This window comes from Rattus rattus, chromosome 9, assembly GCF_011064425.1.
Source record: "Rattus rattus isolate New Zealand chromosome 9, Rrattus_CSIRO_v1, whole genome shotgun sequence".
NCBI classification, from domain to species: domain Eukaryota; kingdom Metazoa; phylum Chordata; class Mammalia; order Rodentia; family Muridae; genus Rattus; species Rattus rattus.
The window spans coordinates 94,198,978-94,224,781 of NC_046162.1; the positions used below are offsets into that span (position 1 = coordinate 94,198,978).

At 46.8% G+C, this 25,804-nt stretch overlaps 1 protein-coding gene across 1 annotated transcript; it reads left to right on the forward strand.

Annotated features, from left to right (window-relative positions):
* The first annotated feature begins 1,605 nt into the window (after window positions 1–1,605).
* On the forward strand, window positions 1,606–25,740 carry Prpf8 (pre-mRNA processing factor 8). The gene is made up of 42 exons (XM_032911961.1): window positions 1,606–1,990; window positions 2,469–2,637; window positions 3,861–4,025; window positions 4,129–4,347; window positions 4,460–4,672; window positions 4,787–4,912; window positions 4,995–5,100; window positions 5,654–5,844; window positions 6,704–6,823; window positions 6,908–7,097; window positions 7,202–7,321; window positions 7,430–7,564; window positions 7,898–8,027; window positions 8,279–8,475; window positions 8,743–8,949; window positions 9,068–9,231; window positions 9,374–9,500; window positions 9,615–9,807; window positions 10,271–10,458; window positions 10,629–10,867; window positions 11,068–11,214; window positions 11,395–11,605; window positions 12,202–12,318; window positions 16,302–16,549; window positions 16,662–16,841; window positions 17,025–17,160; window positions 17,276–17,445; window positions 17,602–17,731; window positions 17,831–17,977; window positions 18,240–18,400; window positions 18,981–19,172; window positions 19,571–19,808; window positions 19,939–20,067; window positions 21,467–21,580; window positions 21,654–21,827; window positions 22,092–22,285; window positions 23,215–23,454; window positions 23,553–23,694; window positions 24,570–24,710; window positions 24,820–24,959; window positions 25,068–25,270; window positions 25,435–25,740. Exons 1-42 carry the CDS (start codon window positions 1,891–1,893, stop codon window positions 25,587–25,589), a joined length of 7,008 nt encoding a protein of 2,335 aa, XP_032767852.1. The 5' UTR covers window positions 1,606–1,890; the 3' UTR covers window positions 25,590–25,740.
* Window positions 25,741–25,804: the final 64 nt, after the last annotated feature.

The window sequence follows — 25,804 nt, forward strand, 5'->3', positions numbered from 1 at the left end:
GATTAGGTTGGCCTCAAAAACACAGAGATCACCTGCCTCTGCCTCCCAAGTTCTGGAATTACTATCCTGACTGGCAGGGTTTTTATTTTTATTCTTTATTTTATTGTTTGTAGTGCCAGGCATTAAATCTAGTACCTTACTTAGAATAAGCAAGCATTAACCTCAGAAACCCTGACCCTGAAGTCATTAGCATGCTCTGCTACAAGCTCTACAAGAATCTTTAGGGGGGTTGGGAATTTAGCTCAGTGGTAGAGCGCTTGCCTATCAAGCACAAGGCCCTGGGTTTAGTCCTCAGCTCCAGGGGAAAAAAAAAAAAAGACAAAACAAAACGAATCTTTAGGGTTTGGGAGAGATAGCTTAGGGGTTAAAAAGATTTATTGATTTTGCAGGGGACCCCAATTCCTGGTACCCAAGTGGTGGATCATATCTACCTCCATTCCAGGGGATCTAATGTCTTCTTTTAATCTCTCGGGGTACCAGGCATGTTTGTGGTGCACAGGCATACTATGTGAAGGCAAAACATTAATCGATATTTTTTAAAATTAATTAATTTTTAAAAACTATTATTTGGAACACTTTGTTTTGTTTTTGAGGTGTGGTCTTATGTAGCAAAGTTTGGTCTTAAACTCTACAAAGCCGAGGAAGAATTTGAATTTCTTTTTGAAAAAAATATTATTTTATGTATATGGGTGTTTGGGTTGCATGTATGTGCACCATGTGTGTTCTGTATCTGCAGAGGGCAGTAGAGGGTATCAGATCCTCTAGAATCAGAATTACAGGTAGTTGTGAGGCACCATGTGATTGCTGGGAACCGAACCAGGTTCTCTGGAAGAACAGTCAAGGCTCTTATTTGTTCAGTCATTTTTCCAGGCCCAGACTTTTTTTTTTTTTTTTTTTTTTTTCGAGCTGGGGACCGAACCCAGGGCCTTGCACTTGCTAGGCAAGCACTCTACCACTGAGCTAAATCCCCAACCCCCAGGTCCAGACCTTGAATTTATGATCATCCTGTTTTTACAGCTCCCTGCGCCCCACCTCCACTACCCAGTGTCCCACGAGTGCTGAGATCTCACAGGTCTATGCGTTGCCAGAAATCGAATGAACCAAGGGCCTCCTGTACACTGTACTCTGAGGTACATTCCCATTCCAGATCATACATTCTTGCCAGACTTCCTTCTGCTTTGGACGTTCCAAGAGTTATTTGACTCTTTGGTACACAGTGAGCACTCTTAACCATAATATAACGAAGGAATAAAAGAACAAAGGATTCATTGAGTAGGAGCTAGTACTGATATCAGCTCTGAATTCCTGAGAATAAATACAAGAAAAATGTGCAACGTAGGCAAACTTATTAAAATTGTTATGGCTTTGGCTTTTGGGGAGCAATGTTAAAAGCCAAATAAATGTCAGTTCTATTACAGGCCTCCTAAACCAAACTGACTGGCGGAAGGCGGGGCGTGAGTCTACCCCGGCCCCACCCCTCGCAGTGAAATCCGCTTTTAGACCCGCCTCCCCGACGCGAATTTTACCGTCAATTGGGGTTTTCGCTAATCCATCGAAGCATCTCGCCTCCTATTGGGTGAGCTTCTGAACCTGGTTGCGCACTTCCTGGAGTTGGGAACGCGGAGCGGACGTCGTCTTTGCGCCATTGCTCTGCGAGCCCTGCCGCTACCTAAGTGAGGGAAGGCAGGTGGGTGGCGGGCGTCTGAGGCTGGGCTGCAAGGCTGTCGAGTGGGCCGAGCGGCCTGAGAAGCTGCGCCAGGCCCGGGTCGCGAGCGCTCAGCCCGGCTAGGGTGCAGGCCAGGGCACGCCGGACGTGTTCCATCTTTCTCTTCTGGGCCCGGGCCTAGCTGATTCGTATTGGCTTGCCTCTCCATCCCAGATTCTCCCGGCATGGCCGGAGTGTTTCCTTACAGAGGGCCGGGTAACCCGGTGCCCGGCCCTCTAGCCCCGCTGCCGGATTACATGTCAGAGGAGAAGCTGCAGGAGAAAGGTGAGAGGCGAACGGGAAAGGCGCGCGCGGGCTCGAACGTGCAGGCGGATTTCATTTCTTCCCTCTGTAGGCAGGTCATCAGGGGTGTACTTATTAGCAGTATTTACACGTTTTAAAATGTGTTTAAATCATTGAAAGTTTGGAAGCGTCTGTTATTTGCAGGAGCTAACGTGTGTGTGTGTGTGTGTGTGTGTGTGTGTGTGTGTGTGTGTGTGTGTGTGTGAGTGTGTGTGAGTGATGCGTCAATGGTGACAAAAGCTGTTCCTTTATAGGGATTGCATTACTCTGAAGGGATTAGACAGCAACCCTCCCCTAAATATCAATAGCAAAAATGTCAGGTGTTTTGGGGTAGTAAAATGGCAGTATACTTATCAGTGAGTAGTTCTCTTCACAGCATGCTGAGGGCTACCCCAGGGGCAAGAGTTGGGGATAATTAGGGTGAATGTGTGCAGCCCTTTCAACTGAGATGCTTTTATAGCTCGAAAATGGCAGCAGTTGCAGGCCAAGCGCTATGCAGAGAAGCGGAAATTCGGGTTTGTGGATGCTCAGAAGGAAGACATGCCCCCAGAACATGTCAGGAAAATCATTCGAGACCATGGCGACATGACCAACAGGAAGTTCCGTCATGACAAAAGGGTCTATTTGGGGTAAGTAACATCCTAGGATAATTTCATATGGAGTTTGGCTTCTTTCCTTTCTCTGCCCCTTCATTGACAGTGTTGGATAGAGGGACTATGGTTAGGAACATGACTTTCTAACTGAGACACAGTTTCCTTGTGTGGGCCTTTCTGCCCTGGAATTAGCTCTGTTGACCACGCTGCCCTAGAACCCACAGGGATCCCCATGCCTCTGCCTCCTAAGAGCTGGGATTAAAGGCAGAGACCACCATGTCCAGCATGGATCATGGCTGTAGACTTTACATAGGATGTTTGTAGGAGTAAACCGAGGACCACTGGGATTCAGTGATAATTGCCAAGTCTTCTACTTATTTTTGCTTTATTTTGTCCTGCTGATGTCATTGTTAAATACTGTTATTGTTGAACCGTTTGAAGCTCAAGATACACTCTGGATGCTTTTTGGTCACTAGCATTTGGGAGTTTAGGATGTTTAATTCCTGGAGTCTCTCTTTTACTAATTCTGCAACAGTAATTGGTAACCAGTGTGGTAGTGTTTGGACGTAATGTCTGCACTTGAGCTGCAGGAGCAGGAGTGTCACAGGCTTGAGGCCAGCTTGAGCTGCTCCGTGGAATGCTCCATTAAAAACAACAACAAAAGCCTGATTGGTGGCCAGGTATTTAGTCTCTGTGCACGGGAGACAGAGATAGGAGAATGAATCTTCTGTTCTAGACTGAGTTTCAGGCCAGCCAGGGCTATATAGTGAGACCCTGTCTCAGACAACAACAACATCATCATCATCATCATCATCATCATCATCATCATCATCATCATCATCATCATCATTATTATTGAAACTTGCTTTTGGTCCTCAATAGATAGACCTTTCCTTTTAGGAGTTTAAGTTTAGTGGCATGGTAAATGAGAGACAAATGGTCACTGTGTAGAGCCATGAATGTGCTGGTATTTACAGGAAGGGCAGAAGGAAGTTGCTTTCAAAGGGACAGGTGTTGGTTTATACAGGCTGAGTCCCACTATTGTGGAACTAAGACATTTAAAAGGGAGAGTGGTGTTAGATGAAGATGGAGATGAGGAGGCCATACTGGAAGTCATGTAGGATCTGCGTCCTAATTTGGGGCTTTGGAATATAAGGCAGCATTTTGTATGGAACACGTGATAACTTTATGACTTGTCAGCAAGGGACAAATGATGAACACTTAGTTGTTTCTAATTGTTTCTCCTCCTTGTGTTGCAGAGCTCTCAAGTACATGCCTCACGCAGTTCTCAAGCTCCTGGAGAACATGCCCATGCCTTGGGAGCAGATCCGGGATGTGCCTGTGCTGTACCACATCACTGGAGCCATTTCCTTCGTTAACGAGATTCCCTGGGTTATTGAGCCAGTTTACATCTCCCAGTGGGGGTGAGAAGGGCTGAAGTGTGGGGGAGGTGGCATCTGGTGGGGTGTTGTGGGGGCGGAAGTATTGGCAGTTGAGATCAGTGGGCATGATGCTCTTGCCTTATAGGTCAATGTGGATCATGATGCGTAGAGAAAAAAGAGACAGGAGGCATTTCAAGAGGATGCGTTTTCCCCCTTTTGATGATGAGGAGCCGCCCCTGGATTATGCTGACAACATCTTAGATGTTGAGCCACTGGAAGCCATTCAGCTAGAGCTGGACCCTGAGGAGGATGCCCCTGTGTTGGACTGGTTCTATGACCACCAGCCATTGAGAGATAGTAGGAAGTGAGTGGAACTAATTTCTGTGAGAGTTCTGGAAACAGGAGCTGTGGGAAGGCCGTAGGTAAGAGGCTTGGCTCAATGCCTACCTGATGTGGGCCCTCCATCTTTTCCCTAGGTACGTTAATGGTTCCACCTACCAACGCTGGCAGTTCACATTGCCTATGATGTCCACTCTCTACCGACTGGCCAACCAGCTTCTGACTGACTTGGTAGATGACAACTACTTTTATCTCTTTGATCTGAAGGCCTTCTTTACCTCTAAGGCACTCAACATGGCCATTCCTGGGGGACCCAAATTTGAACCTCTTGTTCGAGACATCAACCTACAGTAAGTTGAGAAAGTATCAATTTTTAGGTACCTCGTGTGTGTTAAAATTTAAAGTTTACCTTAAGATCCTGTATAACAATGGAACTAGACTACTCACTTGACTTTGTGTTGTAGGGATGAAGACTGGAATGAATTCAATGATATTAACAAGATCATCATCCGTCAGCCTATTCGTACTGAGTACAAGATTGCTTTTCCATACCTCTATAACAACCTCCCACACCATGTCCACCTGACCTGGTAAGATGCTCAGAACACAGCGGTTAGAAAGGGGAAGGCCAGAGCACAAGAACAAGTTGGCTGACTCTTCTTTTTGTTATAGGTACCACACTCCTAATGTTGTGTTCATCAAGACTGAGGATCCTGATCTGCCAGCTTTCTACTTTGATCCTCTGATTAACCCAATCTCCCATAGACACTCAGTCAAGGTAAGAGGAAATCACATGCTCTGGAGGGTAGCGAGGAATGAGAGTCTTGGAGATTGAGCTTGGGGTCTTATCCATGCTAGGCAAGTTTTCTGCTACTCAGCAGCCTATGCCCCACTTTTTCTTTTTGGACATGTAGTGTAGGTTAGCCTAAATTTACTGTGTAGTGTAGGTTAGCCTAAATCATTTACTGTGTGGTTTCAGGTTGGTCTTGCTCATTCAGTCTTTCTGTCTTAGCTTCCTTCTACATACTGGGGTTTCAGGGCTCCTTCCTCAAGCTCAGGAGTTTTGACAGGAACTGATTGCAGTGGGTACTTCCGTAGTATGGTGCTGGAGCTCCTTTGGGAGGCTTTGGGTGGTAAGCAGGTGGGTTGACTTCCTGCTTGGCTCTTGTCTCTACTCCCTTGGCTCCTTTGTCTAGCTCTTTAGGCTTCTTTTACAGGCATCCATTTTCATGGCATGTGTAGACACTATGCTTGATCCCAGAGAGTTTTCTGCTCATCTCAGCTTTGCGCTCAGTGAGTGGGAAATGAATCCTCGAGGACTTCTTTTTCAGAGCCAAGAGCCACTACCTGATGATGATGAGGAGTTTGAGCTCCCAGAGTTTGTCGAGCCCTTCCTGAAGGATACACCTCTCTATACAGACAATACAGCCAATGGCATCGCACTGCTCTGGGCACCACGGCCCTTCAACCTACGCTCTGGTCGTACCCGCCGGGCCCTCGACATTCCCCTTGTCAAGAACTGGTGAGGTTTCTCCTTAAGGGGTAGTAGATGTACAGTACAGGAGAAAAGGCTGGGTGGTGTAGAGTGTAGGGAGAGGCCGGGTGGTGTACAGTATAGGAGAGAGGCCGGGTGGTGTGCAGTATAGGAGAGAGGCCGGGTGGTGTGCAGTATAGGAGAGAGGAGAGAGGGCGGGTGGTGTGCAGTATAGGGGAGAGGCCGGGTGGGTGTGCAGTATAGGGAGAGGCGGGTGGTGTGCAGTATAGGAGAGAGGCGGGTGGTGTGCAGTATGGGAGAGGCCGGGTGGTGTGCAGTATAGGAGTGAGGCCGGGTGGTGTGCAGTATAGGAGGAAAGGCTGGGTGGTGTGCAGTATAGGAGAGAGGCAGGGTGGTGTGCAGTATAGGAGAGAGGCAGGGGTGGTGTGCAGTATGGGAGAGAGGCCGGGTGGTGTGCAGTATAGGAGAGAGGCCGGGTGGTGTGCAGTATAGGAGAGAGGCAGGGTGGTGTGCAGTATAGGAGAGAGGCCGGGTGGTGTGCAGTATAGGAGAGAGGCCGGGTGGTGTGCAGTATAGGAGAGAGGCCGGGTGGTGTGCAGTATAGGAGAGAGGCCGGGTGGTGTGCAGTATAGGAGAGAGGCCGGGTGGTGTGCAGTATAGGAGAGAGGCCGGGTGGTGTGCAGTATAGGAGAGAAAGGCTGGGTGGTGTGCAGTATAGGAGAGAGGCTGGGTGGTGTGCAGTATAGGAGGAAAGGCTGGGTGGTGTGCAGTATAGGAGAGAGGCTGGGTGGTGTGCAGTATAGGAGGAAAGGCTGGATAAGCATGCAGCATTTGCAGAGTGTCTGAAGGATGGGTGGGCAAGGCTCTGATGGGCTTATTTAACCAGGTATCGGGAGCACTGTCCTGCTGGGCAACCTGTGAAAGTTCGAGTCTCCTATCAGAAGCTGCTTAAGTATTATGTGCTGAATGCCCTCAAACATCGGCCTCCCAAAGCGCAGAAGAAGAGGTAAGGTGCTGAAGGCCCCTGCTACACCTTGTGTTCCAAAAATGTCAGTATGTCACTTTAAGTCTCTTCTTTATTTTTACCCAGGTATCTGTTTCGCTCTTTCAAAGCTACCAAATTCTTTCAGTCTACCAAGCTGGACTGGGTGGAGGTCGGGCTGCAGGTTTGCCGCCAGGGCTACAACATGCTTAACCTTCTCATTCACCGTAAGAACCTCAACTATCTGCATTTGGACTATAACTTCAACCTGAAGCCTGTCAAGACGCTCACCACCAAGGTGCCTGTCTGGGACCTCATGGCTCTGACGTGCTTAAGGTGGATGGCACTGTGGCATACCTTCTGTGGCCACTCTAATGTTCCTTGTGTTCTTGGACTTTTCAGGAAAGAAAAAAATCTCGCTTTGGGAATGCTTTCCATCTGTGTCGGGAAGTACTGCGTTTGACTAAGCTGGTTGTGGATAGTCATGTGCAGTATCGCTTGGGCAATGTAGATGCCTTCCAGGTGAGGCCATGTTGCCTGGACCCCTGCCCGGATGGAGAGATGGGACGAAGCCTGTGCTGGCTCTGGAGCTGGCTCCGGCTCTAAGGCTAACGGGTGACTTTATTGCAGCTGGCAGATGGATTGCAGTATATATTTGCCCACGTGGGACAGTTGACAGGCATGTATCGATACAAATATAAGCTGATGCGGCAGATCCGCATGTGCAAGGACTTGAAACATCTCATCTATTACCGCTTCAACACGGTGAGACCCTGCCCTCAGTGCCAGCCTTCACACACTCTTGCTTTTTCTTTGCAGTTAGAGCTCTTTCCTAGGATCTCCTTGGAGAGACTCTCTTGAATATGTCATTACTATACTCCATGAATGAATCTTAACACTTCACTTATCACTGAATCCATGCAGGAGCCTCTCTATCTGCATCCCTATTCTAGACCGGGAGGACTCAGATAGTGTTTACCCTGTCTCCATGGCAACCTGATACATGTTCTGCCTTCTACTTCTATCCAGTTTCCTTCCTATCATTTTTCTTTTTAAAGGAATTGTCCATTTATGTTCTTGGTTTCTACTTGACTGTAGGGTCCTGTGGGGAAAGGCCCTGGCTGTGGTTTCTGGGCTGCTGGCTGGCGGGTCTGGCTATTTTTTATGCGTGGAATTACCCCTTTGCTAGAGCGATGGCTAGGCAACCTTCTGGCCCGACAGTTTGAAGGTAAGTGGTTTTCTTTATCCATGCTTGTGTGCCTCAAGTTCTGTGTCTTTGTGTTGTCATCGATCCTGAGTCTGTTTTAAATGAGTCTTTCCTACTATTCTGGCTCTTGGGATGCTCACTAGGACTTTGAGCCATCATGTGTTTGTATGTTTGTGACTATCTGAGGTGGCTTGTCTTTTTGTATGTGTGGATCATATGGGAACGTGCTACTATTTATTGATTTCATCTCTGGGCTGTCCCTTCACTTCTAGGCCGTCACTCAAAGGGGGTGGCAAAGACAGTAACAAAGCAACGAGTAGAGTCCCATTTTGACCTTGAGCTAAGGGCCGCTGTGATGCATGATATTCTGGACATGATGCCTGAAGGTATCAAACAGAACAAGGCCCGAACAATTCTGCAGCACCTCAGTGAGGCCTGGCGCTGCTGGAAGGCCAACATTCCATGGAAGGTAGGCTTTCCTCCATCTCCAAGGGTGCATAACCATTCATCCTTCTGATGTTAGGATTGCCACATCCTCAGAGGGCTGTCCACCTTCTGTTATCCCCTACCCTCCTTGAGACAGTCTCACTGTGTCATCCTGGCTGACCTGTAAGTCTGTGCAGGCCAGGCTGCTCTCAGACTGAGGAGATCGATCCGCCTCCGGCTTTATGCCGGGTGCAGGTGTGGAGCACTGTGCTTGGTTCTTACTACCTTTTCATCGTGTTTGTACCTGCAGGTCCCAGGACTGCCAACGCCTATAGAGAATATGATTCTTCGGTACGTTAAGGCCAAGGCTGATTGGTGGACCAATACTGCCCACTACAACCGTGAACGGATTCGCCGTGGGGCTACTGTAGACAAGACCGTTTGCAAAAAGAACCTGGGCCGCCTCACCCGCCTGTATCTGAAGGCAGAACAGGAGCGGCAGCACAATTACCTGAAGGTTGGGCCAGCTAGACTGGGTGTGTGGGGGCTGGGTGGCAAGGTGGGCTGCAGAGTGAAGATGATGCTTTGCCCGAGTTTGGACAATAGTGGGGGATAACGTGATGTTCACCTTCCAGGACGGGCCTTACATCACAGCAGAGGAAGCAGTGGCAGTGTATACCACCACTGTGCACTGGCTGGAAAGCCGTAGGTTCTCTCCTATCCCGTTCCCCCCACTCTCCTACAAGCATGACACCAAATTGCTTATCTTGGCTCTGGAGCGACTCAAGGAAGCTTATAGGTAAGGAGTGGCTGGAGGGTTCCTGTTGGGAGGGTAGCAGAGAGAGAGTGGCATCATGGTCCGAGTTCACAGGAAGGTATAGTTCCTTCTGGTTTAGCATCTTCTTGGGTTTTCTCATACACCTTTCTTTTTGCTTTGTTAGTGTGAAGTCTAGGTTAAACCAGTCTCAGAGGGAGGAGCTGGGTCTGATTGAACAAGCCTATGACAACCCCCATGAGGCTTTGTCCCGCATCAAGCGTCACCTCCTCACGCAGAGAGCCTTTAAAGAAGTGAGTGAAATATTCCCTAAATTTTCTTTTGGCCTGTGCTACTTATTCTTGGCATCCAGTGAGTGCCGCATTGGCTTGGATGAGTTGATGTGAACCAGGCTCTTCCTCCCCTAGGTGGGCATTGAGTTTATGGATCTCTATAGCCACCTTGTGCCAGTGTATGATGTGGAACCACTGGAGAAAATAACTGATGCTTACCTGGACCAGTACCTGTGGTATGAAGCAGATAAACGCCGTCTTTTCCCGCCCTGGATCAAGCCTGCTGACACAGAACCCCCTCCACTGCTTGTTTACAAGTGGTGCCAAGGTAAGAATTTCTGGAGTTACCCTCTGCAGAGAAAGGAGGTGAATTGAGTTCTGTATGAAAATTCAGGCCTAGGCTGCATAAGAGTGACTAGTACTGCCAGGTGGTGGTCCCATGTGCCTTTAATCCCACGTTCAGGAGGCAGAGGCAGCAGCAGCAGATCTCTGGGTTTGAGGACCCCCTGGTCTACAGAGCAAGTTCCAGGGCATCCATGTCTACACAGAGAGACCCTGTCTACTAAACCAAAAGAAAAAGGAAGCGTGAATACCACTGATGTTGAGCAAAGCTTACACTTAGAGCAACCAGAATGGATGGGATGGGTGGGTGGGTGGGTGGGTGGATGGATGGATAGATAGATGGATGGACAGACGGTAGAGAGTTTTGGAATGTGTAGAGAGCTGCTGAGGTTACTAGTCCTGAAAAGGTGTTAGTAATATGCCATAGCTCCGACATTTTGCTTTTTTAGGCATCAATAACCTGCAGGATGTGTGGGAGACGAGTGAGGGTGAGTGCAACGTCATGCTGGAGTCTCGGTTTGAGAAGATGTATGAGAAGATTGACCTGACCCTGCTCAACAGGCTGCTGCGACTCATTGTGGACCACAACATAGCTGACTACATGACAGCCAAGAACAATGTAGTCATCAACTATAAGGTCTGTCCTGGAGCCAGGAGCAAAGAGATGTGTTAAGGGATCATCTGGCCCATTGAGTTAGGATTTGCTAAGGGAGAATGGAGGAGATTGAACCCTGAAGTGCTTGGGACACAGCCAACCATAGCCATAGCTAAGAGTTGTGTTGTTTTTTTTTTCTTTTTCATTTCTAGGACATGAACCATACAAATTCATATGGAATCATCAGAGGCCTGCAGTTTGCCTCGTTCATTGTACAGTACTATGGCTTGGTGATGGATTTGCTTGTATTGGGATTGCACCGGGCCAGTGAGATGGCTGGGCCTCCTCAGATGCCAAATGACTTTCTCAGTTTTCAGGACATAGCCACTGAGGCTGCACACCCAATCCGACTCTTCTGTAGATACATTGATCGCATCCATATTTTCTTCAGGTAATGACGCATAGCTCCTTTAACCAACAGGGAGGGAGCTATGTTCTGCCTGTGACGTGGCTCTTGTAGCTTAGTTGACTGCTTTTGGGCTATAAAGTGAAATGAAGCCTTCAGTTGCATAGAGTCCTCACTGTGGAGCTGGTGTTCTCGAACGGTCCTAATATATTTGGACTTCAACCATATATCTTGTCTTAATGTAGGTTCACAGCAGATGAGGCTCGGGATCTGATCCAGCGTTACCTGACAGAACATCCAGACCCCAACAATGAAAACATTGTTGGCTACAATAATAAGAAATGCTGGCCCCGAGATGCCCGTATGCGTCTCATGAAGCATGATGTCAACTTGTGAGTTTTCAGTTGGGTTTGTGGGAATTACCAGGATGTTAGTCCTAGGGACCCAGAAATTAGTGAGGACTGAGGTTGTGTCTTGGTAGGAGGAATATAAACCTGTTGGGGTATCATCTACCTGGTCTTTGGATGCAAGTGTCTTCAACAGCCTGAAATGCCTCTGTTCTCTGTGGATAGGGGTCGGGCAGTGTTCTGGGACATCAAAAACCGGCTGCCACGATCGGTGACTACAGTACAGTGGGAGAATAGCTTTGTGTCTGTGTACAGTAAAGACAACCCCAACCTGCTGTTCAACATGTGTGGCTTTGAGTGCCGCATCCTGCCTAAGTGCCGTACCAGCTATGAAGAGTTCACCCACAAGGACGGGGTCTGGAACCTACAGAATGAGGTATATTCTAGGAAGGGCATCACTTCACCACCCCTGGAACTCTGGACTCAGTGGGGTGAAGAATGACCATAGCTTTTCATTGTCATCCTAGTGAGTTGGGTGTAGTCGCAGTTAATCTTTGCTTGATTACACATTGTTTCTCTGTAAGCCTGGCTGGTCTGGAGTTCACTTTGTAGACCAGCCTGGCCCTGATTGTCTCAGCAATCAGCCTGTCTTTACCTTCCAAGAAGTGTGAGGATTAAAGGCGTGTACCATCATGGCCTACTCCTCTATTTTTCCTTTTTTTGAGACCGGGTCTCACTGTGTAGCTCTGGCTAGTCAGCTTAGCTTTGAATTTACCAAGGTCTACCCCCACCTCTGCTGCTTCCCGAGTACTGAGATTAAATGCACACACTGCCATGTCTGACTTTTCATGTTCATTTGTGCCATGGCATTTGTGTGGAGGCCAGAGGGCAACTTGTAGTCTGTTCTATGTGGGTTCTGGGGATTGAAGTAAGGAACTAAGACTTGGTAACAAGCACCTTTGCCTGCTCTGAGCCATCTCACCAGCCCCTCTGAAGTCTCTGGGACAAGTTAAAACTGGCTCTGTGGTTTAGGTTACTAAGGAGCGGACAGCTCAGTGTTTCCTGCGTGTGGACGATGAGTCGATGCAGCGCTTCCATAACCGCGTGCGGCAGATTCTGATGGCCTCTGGCTCTACCACTTTCACCAAGGTATGTGGGCATAAACCTTAGTCTCCCTGCCAGCCCCTGTCTCTTGGCATCCCTTCAGCTCCTTCCTGGTTTGGGTTCCCACTTTCCCAATTTTGCCTAATATTCTAATCTCCATGTATTATTTTGGGATGGCAACTTAGAGTGTTAGATCTATTGGGGTTTATTTCTGAGGATTCCCTGCAAGAATTTAACAGGCTGTATCTGTGGGGTTTTGATGATTTTTTAGATCAGAGCAAAAGTGGAGTCTATAATTTGAACAAAAGTATCTATTTTGCATTTTCCCTTGGCTTGTTAGCTAAGTCAAACAGCCTATATTTTAGGGAGTAGCATAGAATATCATTAAGATGCAGGGTCTTTTGTTTGCATTTATTTTTCCTTAGGTTGTTCCTGGGGCCCACTTAAGACAGCTGGAGATTTGTATATTTAGGGTCTTGCAAGGCCAGATCTCCCATGATGAAAACTTTCTAAATGTGGCTCTTAGGAATTCACTTCTCCTAAGATAACTTCTGTGCTGTAGGTATTTTGCACATACTAGATACCAGTTGCAAAGTAGAGCCCTTTCTCTTGAGAGAGGTACATGATATAAGAACCACTAATATGTGATGTTTATGGAGTCATTGCATTATCCGAGAATACTAGAGTTCATGAGTTCAGATCCTGTCTGAGTGGAAGTAGAAAGGCTTCTACAAGAAACAAGGTGAAGGCGTTCAGCTTTAGCAGAGGTGTGGAAAAGTACTTAATTAGTACGGTACTTGCATAGCTATAAGAAGTTTAAGGTTGATGGCTTAGCGGTTAAGAGCACTGACTGCTCTTCCAGAGTCTTGAGTTCAATTCCCAGCAACCACATGGTGGCTCACAACCATCTGTAATGGGATCTGATGCCCTCTTCTGGTGTATCTGAAGATAGCAACAGTGTATTCATGTACATAAAATAAATCTTTAAAAAAAAAAGTTTAAGGTTTATTGTAGTAAATTGTGGAGTTGGAATTTTTCTAGATCCCTGGAAAAAAGAATTTTAGCAAATATAAAAGTATAAGGCATTCTCTTCTTTAATTTTATAATTTTTTTCCAAGGCATAGTTTCTCTTCATGCAGCCTTGGCTGTCCAGGAACTTGCTCTGTAGAACAGGCTGCCCTCAAACTCACAGAGATCCACCTGCCTCTGCCAGCCAAGTGCTAGGATTACAAGCGTGCATCTCCACCACCAGGCAGTTTTCTGATTCTGGTGTGAAGGTTGAAAGCTTAAGGATGAGTGAGACTGTCTGGAAGAGTGGAGAGAGGAGAAAAGGCAGATAAGATAAGGGTGATGGGAAGGAAGCTCTGAGGTGCACTGACCAGAACCGAGCAGGTGTTTAACAGCCTCAGTTGCCTGAACAGTTTAGTAGATAAGACTGAATGGGAGCCAATGACATTGGCAGTTAGGACGTCATTGGTGACCTTAGAGCTATTTCAGTGCTGGGATGCAGGCCAGATGGTTTGCCAGAACTGGAGTAGGTGCGTTAGAATCTTCCTTTTTCAGAGGGAGCTGCACATCAGGACAGGGCTTTTAGTTCTATTTTGGGAGTTTTTACTTTTATTCACTTTCTTTTTGTTTTTGTTTTTTGTTTTTTTTTGTTTTTTTTTTGGAGCTGGGGACCGAACCCAGGGCCTTGCGCCTGCTAGGCAAGCGCTCTACCACTGAGCTAAATCCCCAACCCCTTTTATTCACTTTCTTATCTTTCTTTAGTTTTTTGTATAATTTACTTGTATACAATGCATTATAATCATATTAACCTCTCGTTACCCTCTTTCATGCCCCTTCCTGCTGTCCCTTCATTTAACAAGGTGTGTGTATGTGTGTGTGAAGAGACAGAGAGACGGGGTGGGGGTGGAGTGTTGTGCAGTTCCATAGCTCTCTTCCGATTCTTTGAGGCATGGTCTCTTCTGGAGCCTGCAGCTCTAAAAGCCTGTGAGCTCAAGCAATCCTCCTGTCTCAGCCTTGCTCAGAGCCTTATGGAGAAGTGATGAGAGCTGAGGGGGGAACTTCACAATTATGGGTAGATGTGCATGATCTTAGGACTTTGGGCGGTCCTCCACCCTCCACTTGATTATCTATAAAGTGAGGATAACCATAGTTCCTAGCTCAGAGAACTTTTATGAAAATTAAATAATATGTATAGTAGTCCAGTAAGCCATATTATTTTATAAAGAGCTTTTATTAATTAGATCAGAGATTACGATAAGAGCATAATGTTGGATTTGAACTTGTTTACTTTTTCTCCTTTGCTTTTTGTTCATTTGTTTGCTTGCTTAAGATAAGCTTTATGGGGGTTGGGGATTTAGCTCAGTGGTAGAGTGCTTGCCTAGCAAGCGCAAGGCCCTGGGTTTGGTCCCCAGCTCTGAAAAAATAAAAAAAAAATAAATAAATAAATAAAAAAGATAAGCTTTATGTATAATCGAAGCTGACACTGAACTTTTGATCCTTCTGACTTAGCCTCCAAAATACTGGGATTACAGGCATAAGCCATCTGACACTGATAACAGGCCTTAACATGTACACGTTCCCACACATATGTATGTATGTGCACTGATACTAACAGGTGTATACATCATATATAGCTACACTAGAAGACCCCAAAAACCACCCCCACCCCGTTAATAGAAAATCTCGAGGAGGCTGGAGGTGATTAAACCTAAGGTCAATTAAGCTCCTTTTCTACCTCTTTTTTATTTATATTTGTCTTGTGTACTCACAAGTATACACGTCACGACCTATGTGTGGACGTCAAAGGACAGCTTTCAGGAGTCAATTTTCTCCTACCATGCAGGGTTCCAGGGTTAAAGTAAGGTAGGTCCTTCTGGTTTGGCAGGAAGAACCCTCGACTCCACTGACCTGATTTGTCTTTTCAGCTGTTTATTTTTGCTATGCTGGGGATTGAACTCGGCCAGGCAGCTGTTTTACCACTGACCTATATTTTGAGATTAAAGTTTCCCTGTGTTGCCCAGACTGGTTTTGAGCTCCTGGGCTCAAGTGACCCATTGACCTCAGCCTCCCAAATAGCTGAGACTATAGGTGTCCGTCACTGCTGTGGCCTTTAGTGTCCTCAGTTTCCCTTTCCTCCAGTTTTGTTAGAATCGTGCTGTCACTCCCACCTGGGTTACCACCTCTGCTTTCGGTGTGTGTGGCACATGTAGCTCAAGAGTGCATATGACCCTTCTGTTTAGTCGTGGTCCTATCTGGCATACACAGACCTCGATGAGGTCCAGAAAAACAGCTATGTACCCCTTAGGTAGTCTGACTGACAGCTCTGTTTGCTTTGTAAGGCCAAAGGCTGCCTTCCTGATTAGTTCTTTGTCTTCCTGCAGTCAGCAGTGCTGTTTCCTTCTTTGATCTGACACCCCCCACCCCAAGTTTCTGTTATTCTGGAAGGAATATTGTATTTAAAATAACTAACAGGGTCTTACCATGTATCACTGGCTAGCCTGAAATTCATAGAGATTAAAGCCTCATACTGCCCTGCCCAGCACTAAAAAGTACTTTGTATTACATTTGTTTGGGTGGGTGTAGACCACAGAGTGCATGTGGAGGTTAGAGAAGAAACTTGAAGTGGGCTCTTTCCTTCACTATGTGGGTTCTGGGGATTAATCTCGAGTCTTCAGGTTTGGTGACAGTCTTACCCACTGAGCCATCAGAGTGACTCAGTCATCCCTCTCTCATTTGTTTCTGTCCTAGTGGGTGTGAAGTAGTATCTTATTTTTTTTTTTTATTTTCTGTAATTACTAATGATTTTAAATTAATCCTTACATTAGGGATGTATGGGTTTATTTGTTTGTTTGTTTGTTTTACCGGAGCTGAGGACCAAACCCAGGGCCTTGCACTTGCTAGGCAAGCGCTCTACCACTGAGCTAAATCCCCAACCCCTACATTAGGGATGTAAGTAACTAACTAGTAACTGCAAGACCTGCATTGCTCATGTGGAATTTACTCTTTTCCACTAACTTTAGATTGTGAATAAGTGGAATACAGCTCTCATTGGCCTTATGACATACTTTCGAGAGGCTGTGGTGAATACACAGGAACTCCTAGACTTACTGGTGAAGTGTGAAAACAAGATCCAGACACGTATCAAGATTGGATTGAACTCCAAGATGCCAAGTCGGTTCCCCCCTGTTGTATTCTACACCCCTAAGGAGTTGGGTGGGCTTGGCATGCTCTCGATGGGCCATGTCCTTATCCCCCAGTCTGACCTCAGGTATAGTGTGACTGACCTTCAATGTTGGTTTCATTATTTCAACTCTGAGGGAAATGAGTGTTTGATTACATTTGACTTTAATTTTATTTCTTGTCTCAAATTTTCTGAACAGGTGGTCCAAGCAAACAGATGTGGGCATCACACACTTTCGTTCAGGAATGAGTCATGAAGAAGACCAACTGATTCCCAACTTGTACCGCTACATACAGCCATGGGAGAGCGAATTCATTGACTCCCAGCGGGTCTGGGCTGAGTACGCACTCAAGCGACAGGAGGCTATTGCTCAGAACAGGTGGGCATGCAGAGGGTGTGCCAGTCAGAGCTGGGGGTTGGCTCACAACACTTTGAATCTTATGTGGAGGTCATGGGCAGAGTATGTTTTTAGGAGTTAAGACTGATTCTGTTTATCCTTGGCCAAAGAATATTGAATGCTTGCTCTTTGTGAAAAAAGATGTTGACTCTTTTTTTCTGGCAGACGCTTGACTTTAGAAGATTTAGAAGACTCATGGGATCGGGGCATTCCCCGGATCAATACCCTCTTCCAGAAAGATCGGCACACATTGGCTTATGATAAAGGCTGGCGTGTCCGGACTGACTTTAAGCAGTACCAGGTGTGTAGAGTGTAGAGTGGAGCAAGTTTTCTCCCCATCAGGATAGCTTTTGGCATTCCTGTCACTGAGAGTGGTGGCCACCCAGAGGCTTCACTGTACTTGCGTTACTCTCTAGGTTTTGAAGCAGAACCCCTTTTGGTGGACACATCAACGGCATGATGGCAAGCTTTGGAACCTCAACAACTACCGCACAGACATGATCCAGGCACTGGGCGGTGTGGAGGGCATTCTGGAGCACACTCTCTTCAAGGGCACTTACTTCCCAACCTGGGAAGGTCTGTTCTGGTAAGGACTCTGCCTCCTTACAGGGATCTGTCACAAATCTCTGAGCTCAGCACTTCTGTGCTGTGGTGGCCTGCTGCTTCTTACTTAGCCCAGTGAGGGTTAGGCACTTCTAGGAGGGGGATGGGCAGCATCTCATTTAATTCCTCTGTTCGTCAGGGAGAAAGCCAGCGGGTTTGAGGAATCCATGAAGTGGAAGAAACTGACCAATGCTCAGCGATCAGGATTAAACCAGATTCCTAATCGTAGATTCACTCTCTGGTGGTCCCCAACAATCAATCGAGCCAATGTGAGTGTGATTCTTCCACAAGGGAGATGGGGAAAGGGGTTTCTTATGCCTTTATCTTTGTCCTAAGAGCTGGTCTCTGGTCTCTCTCTTTCCTGGCAGGTATACGTAGGTTTCCAGGTGCAGCTGGACCTGACAGGAATCTTTATGCATGGCAAGATCCCCACGCTGAAGATCTCTCTCATCCAGATCTTCCGAGCTCACTTGTGGCAAAAGATTCATGAGAGCATCGTGATGGACTTGTGTCAGGTGAGCTGCCGCTGAGGGGTGACATCACACAGTCACATCAGTCTGTGTGGCCTTGGCCTGGAGATCCTTAGGCTGGCTACTAACTTGCTTCCCAAGGGCTTAGATTATGCACTGCCACACATAACCAGCTTCCTTTTTTGAGAATGGGAAATTTATCCTGGACAGGCAAGGATTAGACTCTGTTGCCTCATCTAAATTCTCTCAGCTCTCAGTGTATGTGGATTTCTATAACGAGGTACAACCTTCTCATCTTTACTTCTAGGTCTTCGACCAGGAACTAGATGCCCTGGAAATTGAGACAGTACAAAAGGAGACAATCCATCCCCGAAAATCCTACAAGATGAACTCTTCCTGTGCAGATATACTGCTCTTTGCTTCCTATAAGTGGAATGTCTCCCGGCCCTCGCTGCTGGCAGACTCTAAGTAAGTGTTTTGTGGCCCAGCTTTAGGTATGAGGAACCTTGGTGTTACCATGATAAGCATGTAACTTAAAGAGTTAGCCCTGCCTCTTTTGTTTTGTTATTCTGGCTTTAACCTTATAATACTATTGCCTCAGCCCCTCCAAATGCTCGCTGTACAAAAGTGGGCACCATTCCCAGCTTTTGGTTGACATTCTTTTAAACTTGGAGGCAGTGCTAGCCCTTGTAACCCATCAGCAGTCAGACCTACTCGTTTCCTGGGGGGTCTTGCTGATTTGTTTGTTTGTGGTTTGTTTTGTTGTTTTTTTTCTGTTTGAGACACAGTTTCTCCATGTAGCCTGCCTGTCCTGGAACTTAGCCTGTAGACCAGGCTGACCTTGAATTCAGAGATCCATCCACCTGACTCTGCCTTACAAGTGCTGGGCTTAAAGTCAAGCACCATTACTGAACGGCTAGGGGTTTTGCTGATCTACAATGAGGAGGGATGATTTTGAGATTTAGGTGCAGTTGGTAGTTCTCATGAGTCTGAGACGGTGGTTATGCTGTGGTTTCCTGAAAACCTGAACTTTTTCCCCTACCCTTAGGGATGTGATGGACAGCACCACCACACAGAAGTATTGGATTGATATCCAGTTACGCTGGGGGGACTATGATTCCCATGATATTGAGCGCTATGCCCGGGCCAAGTTCCTGGATTACACCACAGACAACATGAGTATCTACCCTTCGCCCACAGGTGTGCTCATTGCCATTGATCTGGCCTATAATCTACACAGGTGAGTTAGGGCTCAGAAGCATGGGTTTGCCATTAGCCCTGCACTTTCTGTGTTCGTTTCATTTATTTTAGTGGGATCTCATTATATAGCCTTAGCTGTCCTAGAACTCACTATGTAGACCAAGCTGGCACCAAGCTCACAGAAATCCTCCCTCTTCAACTTCCCGAGTGCTGGTGCTAAAGGCGTGTGCCACCACGCCCTCCCTGCACATTAGTCTTTACACCAGTTTTAGTTTGGCTAAGATGAGGTTTTTTTCTTCTGGGTCACTGACTGACTCTTCTCTATATACATGTGTTAGCAGATTTTTGCATAAACCTGGCCAACTGTCTTTGTCCCTTTGTTGTACTTGGAGCTTTCTGCCTGTGCTTAAGTTCTTGTGACTCCCTTCATCCTCACAGTGCCTATGGAAACTGGTTCCCAGGTAGCAAGCCTCTCATACAGCAAGCCATGGCCAAGATCATGAAGGCAAACCCTGCCTTGTATGTGTTACGTGAACGGATACGCAAAGGATTGCAGTTGTATTCATCTGAGCCCACTGAGCCTTACCTGTCCTCTCAGAACTATGGTGAACTCTTCTCGAACCAGATTATCTGGTTTGTGGATGACACCAATGTCTATAGAGTAACTATCCACAAGGTGAGTCTTGGATGCAATGTGGGCACGCAGGCTTCAAGTGCCTGTGAGAGAGTAAGACGAGCATGTATACACATTGGGTAAAGTCGGGGTGATTATGTAGGCCATGCTAACCAATATAATTGTTCTTTAGACCTTTGAGGGGAACTTGACAACCAAACCCATCAATGGGGCCATCTTCATCTTCAATCCACGCACAGGACAGCTGTTCCTCAAGATAATCCACACATCCGTATGGGCTGGACAGAAGCGTTTGGGTCAGGTACGCAGTTTAAATGATAGTGAAGCCACAGAACCTTGCTGTCTCTCATTCTTGGTAGGGGGCAAAGGAACATGATAAAAATACCTATTTCTCTATTGAGAGAAAGTATTGCTGGGTGTGGTAGCAAATATCTCAGTACTCAAGAAGCAGAGGGAAGAGGATTGCCATAGGTTTAAGGCCAGCCATGGCTGCACACAGTCAGAAAAGAGGTGGCGATAGTATTGTGTGATTTACTCCCTGAAGTACTTGAGCTGAATGCAGAGCTTGTCAGCTTGCTTTGCTTTGGGAGTTAGAATTACAAGTGACACTCTTCCCCCTCAACCGCCCCATCTGTGGCTGACAGTAAATGGGTGCTGGGAATCCACACTCTGGCCACAGCACTTGACTCAGTGACTCCGCTCCTCAGCCTCCCAGGGAAGTGTTCCCAGGGAGGAGGTCCAGCATGTGAAGGCCTTCATTACCTCTGAGCTGGGCTTTCTACATCCTAAGCCTCTCACTTCTGTTCTCTGTCTTAAAAGAGCAACTAAGCATCATCTTTATAAAGAGAATGCACACTCTGTGGCTTCCTAGACATTTGCTACCTGACTGGGCTGTACCTACCCAGCCACATGTCTCATCTCTGTATCTGTAGTAAGTATAGCGTAATGATTACAAGTCCCCTTGTAATTTCCCCAAGTCCCAGCGCTCATCTCACTTCCGAGGCTTTGTCCGTATATCTGTCTCTAGAAGAGCTCTCATTTTCACTGTGCTCACTGTAGTTCTAGCCAGGAAGACTCATTTCTATATGCAGCTTTTAGTTGTCTTAACTTTTATTTAGATTATTTTTTAAATTCTGTTATTATTCTGGGCATGGTGGTACATGCCTTTTAATCCTACCAGTTGGAATGCAAAGGTAGGTTTATCTTTGCAAGTTTGAAGCTAGCCCCTTCTGCATACTGAGTTCTAAGCCAGCCAGGACTGCAGAGTGAGATCACATCTCTAAAAACTAAATAGTGGGGTTGGGGATTTAGCTCAGTGGTAGAGCGCTTGCCTAGGAAGCGCAAGGCCCTGCGTTTGGTCCCCAGCTCCGAAAAAAAAGAACCAAAAAAAAAAAAACTAAATAGTATTTTATTTTAGCTGTATGTGGGGAGGGCATCAGCTCCGGGGCTACAGCTACAGGCAGTTGTAATCCGCCTGGTGTGGATGTGGGAACCACATCCTCACATCATCCATAAGAGCAAGCTTAACCTGAGAGCCAGTTTCAAACTGTAATTCATCACTAAACATGTAGGCATCTTTTTCTGATTACTAAGTTTGGCACTCATGTTTGTCATTATAGAAACGGTCTATTTCAAGATTTTTTTTTTCTAGATAATTGAGGAAGGTAAACTCAGTTTGTTTTGTTTTTTTCTCCTATTAGTTGGCCAAGTGGAAGACTGCTGAAGAAGTGGCTGCCCTGATCCGATCTCTGCCTGTGGAGGAACAGCCTAAACAGATTATTGTCACTCGGAAAGGGATGCTGGATCCCCTGGAGGTGAGAGGTGGACACAGTGGAAGGTAGATTCAGGCCCTCTGGGCTGTGTCTCTGACTTCGGGCTTTGCTTTAGGTACACTTACTGGACTTCCCCAATATTGTGATCAAAGGATCAGAGCTCCAGCTGCCCTTCCAGGCTTGTCTCAAGGTGGAGAAGTTTGGGGATCTCATCCTTAAAGCCACAGAGCCACAGATGGTTCTCTTCAACCTCTATGATGACTGGCTCAAGACTATCTCATCCTACACGGTAATGTGACACCTTAGGAAGAAGGTCTGTCTGGGTGCATTTGGAGTCAGGAGGAATTACTGTGTACCTCAGGGGTCTCCAGAAGTCACTTGATGAGATCGGTTTTAAATTCCTGACCTGTGTATACAAAGAGCAAGAACTCTTGCTGGGGGTTGGCACCATAAGAAATTGAGGACAGCACTGGCTTCCCCCTGAGGATAGGGTACAGGAGGGGACTGTCACCAAGCCCAAGCCGACAGTCATACTTTGCACATGTTTCCTCAGGCTTTCTCCCGTCTCATCCTGATCCTGCGTGCTTTGCATGTGAACAACGATAGGGCAAAAGTGATCCTGAAGCCAGACAAGACAACCGTTACGGAACCCCACCATATCTGGCCCACGCTCACTGACGAGGAGTGGATCAAGGTGGAGGTGCAGCTCAAGGATCTGATCTTGGCTGACTATGGCAAGAAAAACAAGTGAGTAGGGGCCAGGTGTCACAGTGCAGCCAGGGCAAGGTTCTGGAGTTTGGAAACATTTAGGCTTACAAGTTTCTCAGATATTTTACCTGTGTTTGGTAATGTGTGCCTGACATCCCAGAACTTGGTAGGTAGAGGCAAGAGGTTCAGGAATTCAAAGTTATCTTTAACTACATGAGTTAGAGGTTAATCTAGGCTACATAAGGTTGTGTCTCAAAAGAAAAATAACATCTTGGATACTTAGAAAGAAATGCAGTTCTCAGTGAAGGCACTGATACCATTTTGAAAAGATTCACTCTCTTTTTTGTTCCTGCTGTCTGCGTTTCTCTTGTGTTTAAGACAGGGTTTCATTCTGTATCCCAGGCTGGCCTTAAGCTCCCAGCAACCTTCTTGCCTTACCCTTGTAACTGTTGGATTATCAGTATGTTTCACTCCATGCGATTTGAGAGTTTCCAATTTCCATTTTTGAGAGTTGTCCTGTGTAGAGCAATTTTTGTGGGGGAAAGTAAGAGTAGAGATGTGAGGCAGCGGAAGGACATGTGAAGCAGCGGGAAGACGTGTGTGTTGTTGTCCTGCTGCTTGGATGCATGGAGTTGACGGTGCCGCAGCCTCTTCCTTTCATGCTTTTCTCAGAAGTGCCAGTTAAAGGATGGTTCAGGGATAAAGGTGCTTGCTACCCAGAACCTAAGTTCAATCCCTAAAACCCACAAGGTAGAGGAGAAACCTTCTATAAGTTGTCTTTTGACCTCTACTCTTGCACTGTGATATGTCCCCCTCCTTCAGAGTAAATGCGTTTAAAAGTTAAAAAGAAAAGAAATGTTACTTGAGGGTTATCTTGGCCGAATATACCTTGTTACCCAAGTCTACTCTACCATCAAGACAAAAGTGACTAGTAGGAGGGGCCTGTTTAACTCTCAGTGTCCCCACAGTGTGAATGTGGCATCGCTGACACAATCAGAAATTCGAGACATCATCCTGGGAATGGAGATCTCTGCACCATCGCAGCAGCGGCAGCAGATAGCTGAGATTGAGAAGCAGACCAAGGAACAGTCCCAGCTCACTGCTACACAGACTCGAACTGTCAACAAGCATGGCGATGAGATCATCACCTCCACCACTAGCAACTATGAGACCCAGACCTTCTCGTCGAAGACCGAATGGAGAGTCAGGTGCTGTGGAGGGCAGGAAAGTGGCGGGGTGCACAGGCCTGTGGATGTTGCTGGGTGTGCTTGTGCTGCGGTGCTGACATGCCCTGTCTGTCCTTTAGGGCTATCTCTGCTGCCAACCTGCATCTACGGACCAATCACATTTATGTTTCATCTGATGACATCAAGGAGACTGGTTATACGTACATTCTTCCCAAAAATGTGCTGAAGAAGTTCATCTGCATATCTGATCTGCGCGCCCAAGTGAGTAACCATGGCCCACACCTGGACCACAGTGTGAGCCCACTTAGTCTGTGCCTGAAATTCACTTGATAGTCCAGAAACTTTGAGGTGCTGACTTCAGAATTCATGGATGAATGAATAACTTGAAAAAGAGCACAAGCAAGAGGTATCAAAACATTTCATAAAGCCAGGGCCATTAAGAGGAAATATTACTGGGGTAGAATTTATTGCAGAGAGTAACAAATGCATTCAGACATGTATATAGTTGACATGGGTTGGGATTTAGCTCAGTGGTAGAGCGCTTGCCTAGTGAATGCAAGCCCCTGGGCTCAGTCCTCAGCTCCGGGGGAAAAAGACAAAATAACAAAAAGACACCGCCCTCCTCCAAAAAAATTAAGGTATCTGGTATATGGTTGACAAGCTGTATCAAATCTTGTCTGACTGCATGCTTTATGATAATGAGATAGGAAAGGACAGGATCCTTTCTTCACACTGCTCACAAAAGTAAAATCTAAATAGAGTAAAGTCTGAGTGTAAAATACTAATGTATTAGAAGAAAATGCTGATGACCTTAGAATTGGGAAAACTAACGTTTTCAGACACACCAGAAGAGGGCATCAGATCCCATTACAGATGGTTGTGAGCCACCATGTGGTTTCTGGGAATTGAACTCAGGACCTCTGGAAGAGCAGTTGGTGCTCTTAACCACTGAGCCATCTCCCCAGCCCACGTTATAAGTTATAAGCCACTGTGTGGCAGGTCCTCTGGAAGAGCAGCATCAAACTCTGGTTGTCACTCTTAACCAGTGAGCCAACTCTTCAGCCCCAAAAATAAAGTTTTAAAAACTTCTGGCATTCTGGGTTGGTACTAAGAATAATTTCTGATCTTATCTCTAGATTGCAGGATACCTATATGGGGTGAGCCCTCCAGATAACCCTCAGGTGAAGGAGATCCGCTGTATTGTGATGGTGCCACAGTGGGGCACTCACCAGACTGTGCACCTGCCCAGCCAGCTGCCCCAACATGAGTACCTCAAGGTTTGTGCTGTGGTGGAGCCTGGGAATTGCACTTACTGTCATGTTACCCTAATGGGTGACATTTGTTTGCAGATGAGTTGAACATCTCTTTATCACTCTTTGCCTACAGGAGATGGAACCCTTAGGTTGGATCCACACTCAACCCAATGAATCCCCCCAGCTATCACCCCAAGATGTAACTACTCATGCCAAAATCATGGCTGACAACCCATCTTGGGATGGGGAGAAGACTATTATCATCACCTGCAGGTGGGTATGGGCCTCCTTGGGTGAAAATACAGGGCAGGCACTGCAGACCAGGACCTGGATTGGTGGTGACTTGAGCACTTAGCCTGTCCCTCCTATTCCCCTCCCCAGCTTCACACCAGGTTCCTGCACACTGACAGCCTACAAGCTGACCCCCAGTGGGTATGAGTGGGGTCGGCAGAACACAGACAAAGGCAACAACCCCAAAGGCTACCTACCTTCGCACTATGAGAGGGTTCAGATGCTCCTGTCAGACCGATTCCTCGGCTTCTTTATGGTCCCTGCCCAGTCCTCCTGGAACTACAACTTTATGGGTATGTGGTTTTGTGTGACAGCAGCCCAGGAAGTGTGGGGTGAAGACAGGTGACCAGCATGCGTGGCTCCTGGGGTCTCATTGCCTTGGAAATGGCCCAGGGGCTCAGGCTGGGTGAGGCAGGCAGACCATTGTTAACATCCGATGTTTTCCCCCTCCCATAAGGTGTTCGACATGACCCCAACATGAAATACGAGCTGCAGCTAGCAAACCCCAAGGAGTTCTACCATGAGGTCCACAGGCCCTCCCACTTCCTCAACTTTGCCCTCCTGCAGGAGGGTGAGGTCTACTCCGCAGACAGAGAGGACCTCTATGCCTAGTTACTTGCTTCTGCTTCAGATTCTCCAAGGCTGGAGCATCTCAAATGCCCTCTCACAGACAAGCTGCTGACATTCAGCAGCCTGCCCCTTTGTGTTTTGTGCTTGTGTTGTTGATACATTGTAATCCTGAACAAATTAATAAATTTTATAAATAGGAGTGCTTTTGTTTTCTTGCTATTATGAGGTCAAATTCTGGGTATAGATAAGTTTGAGAA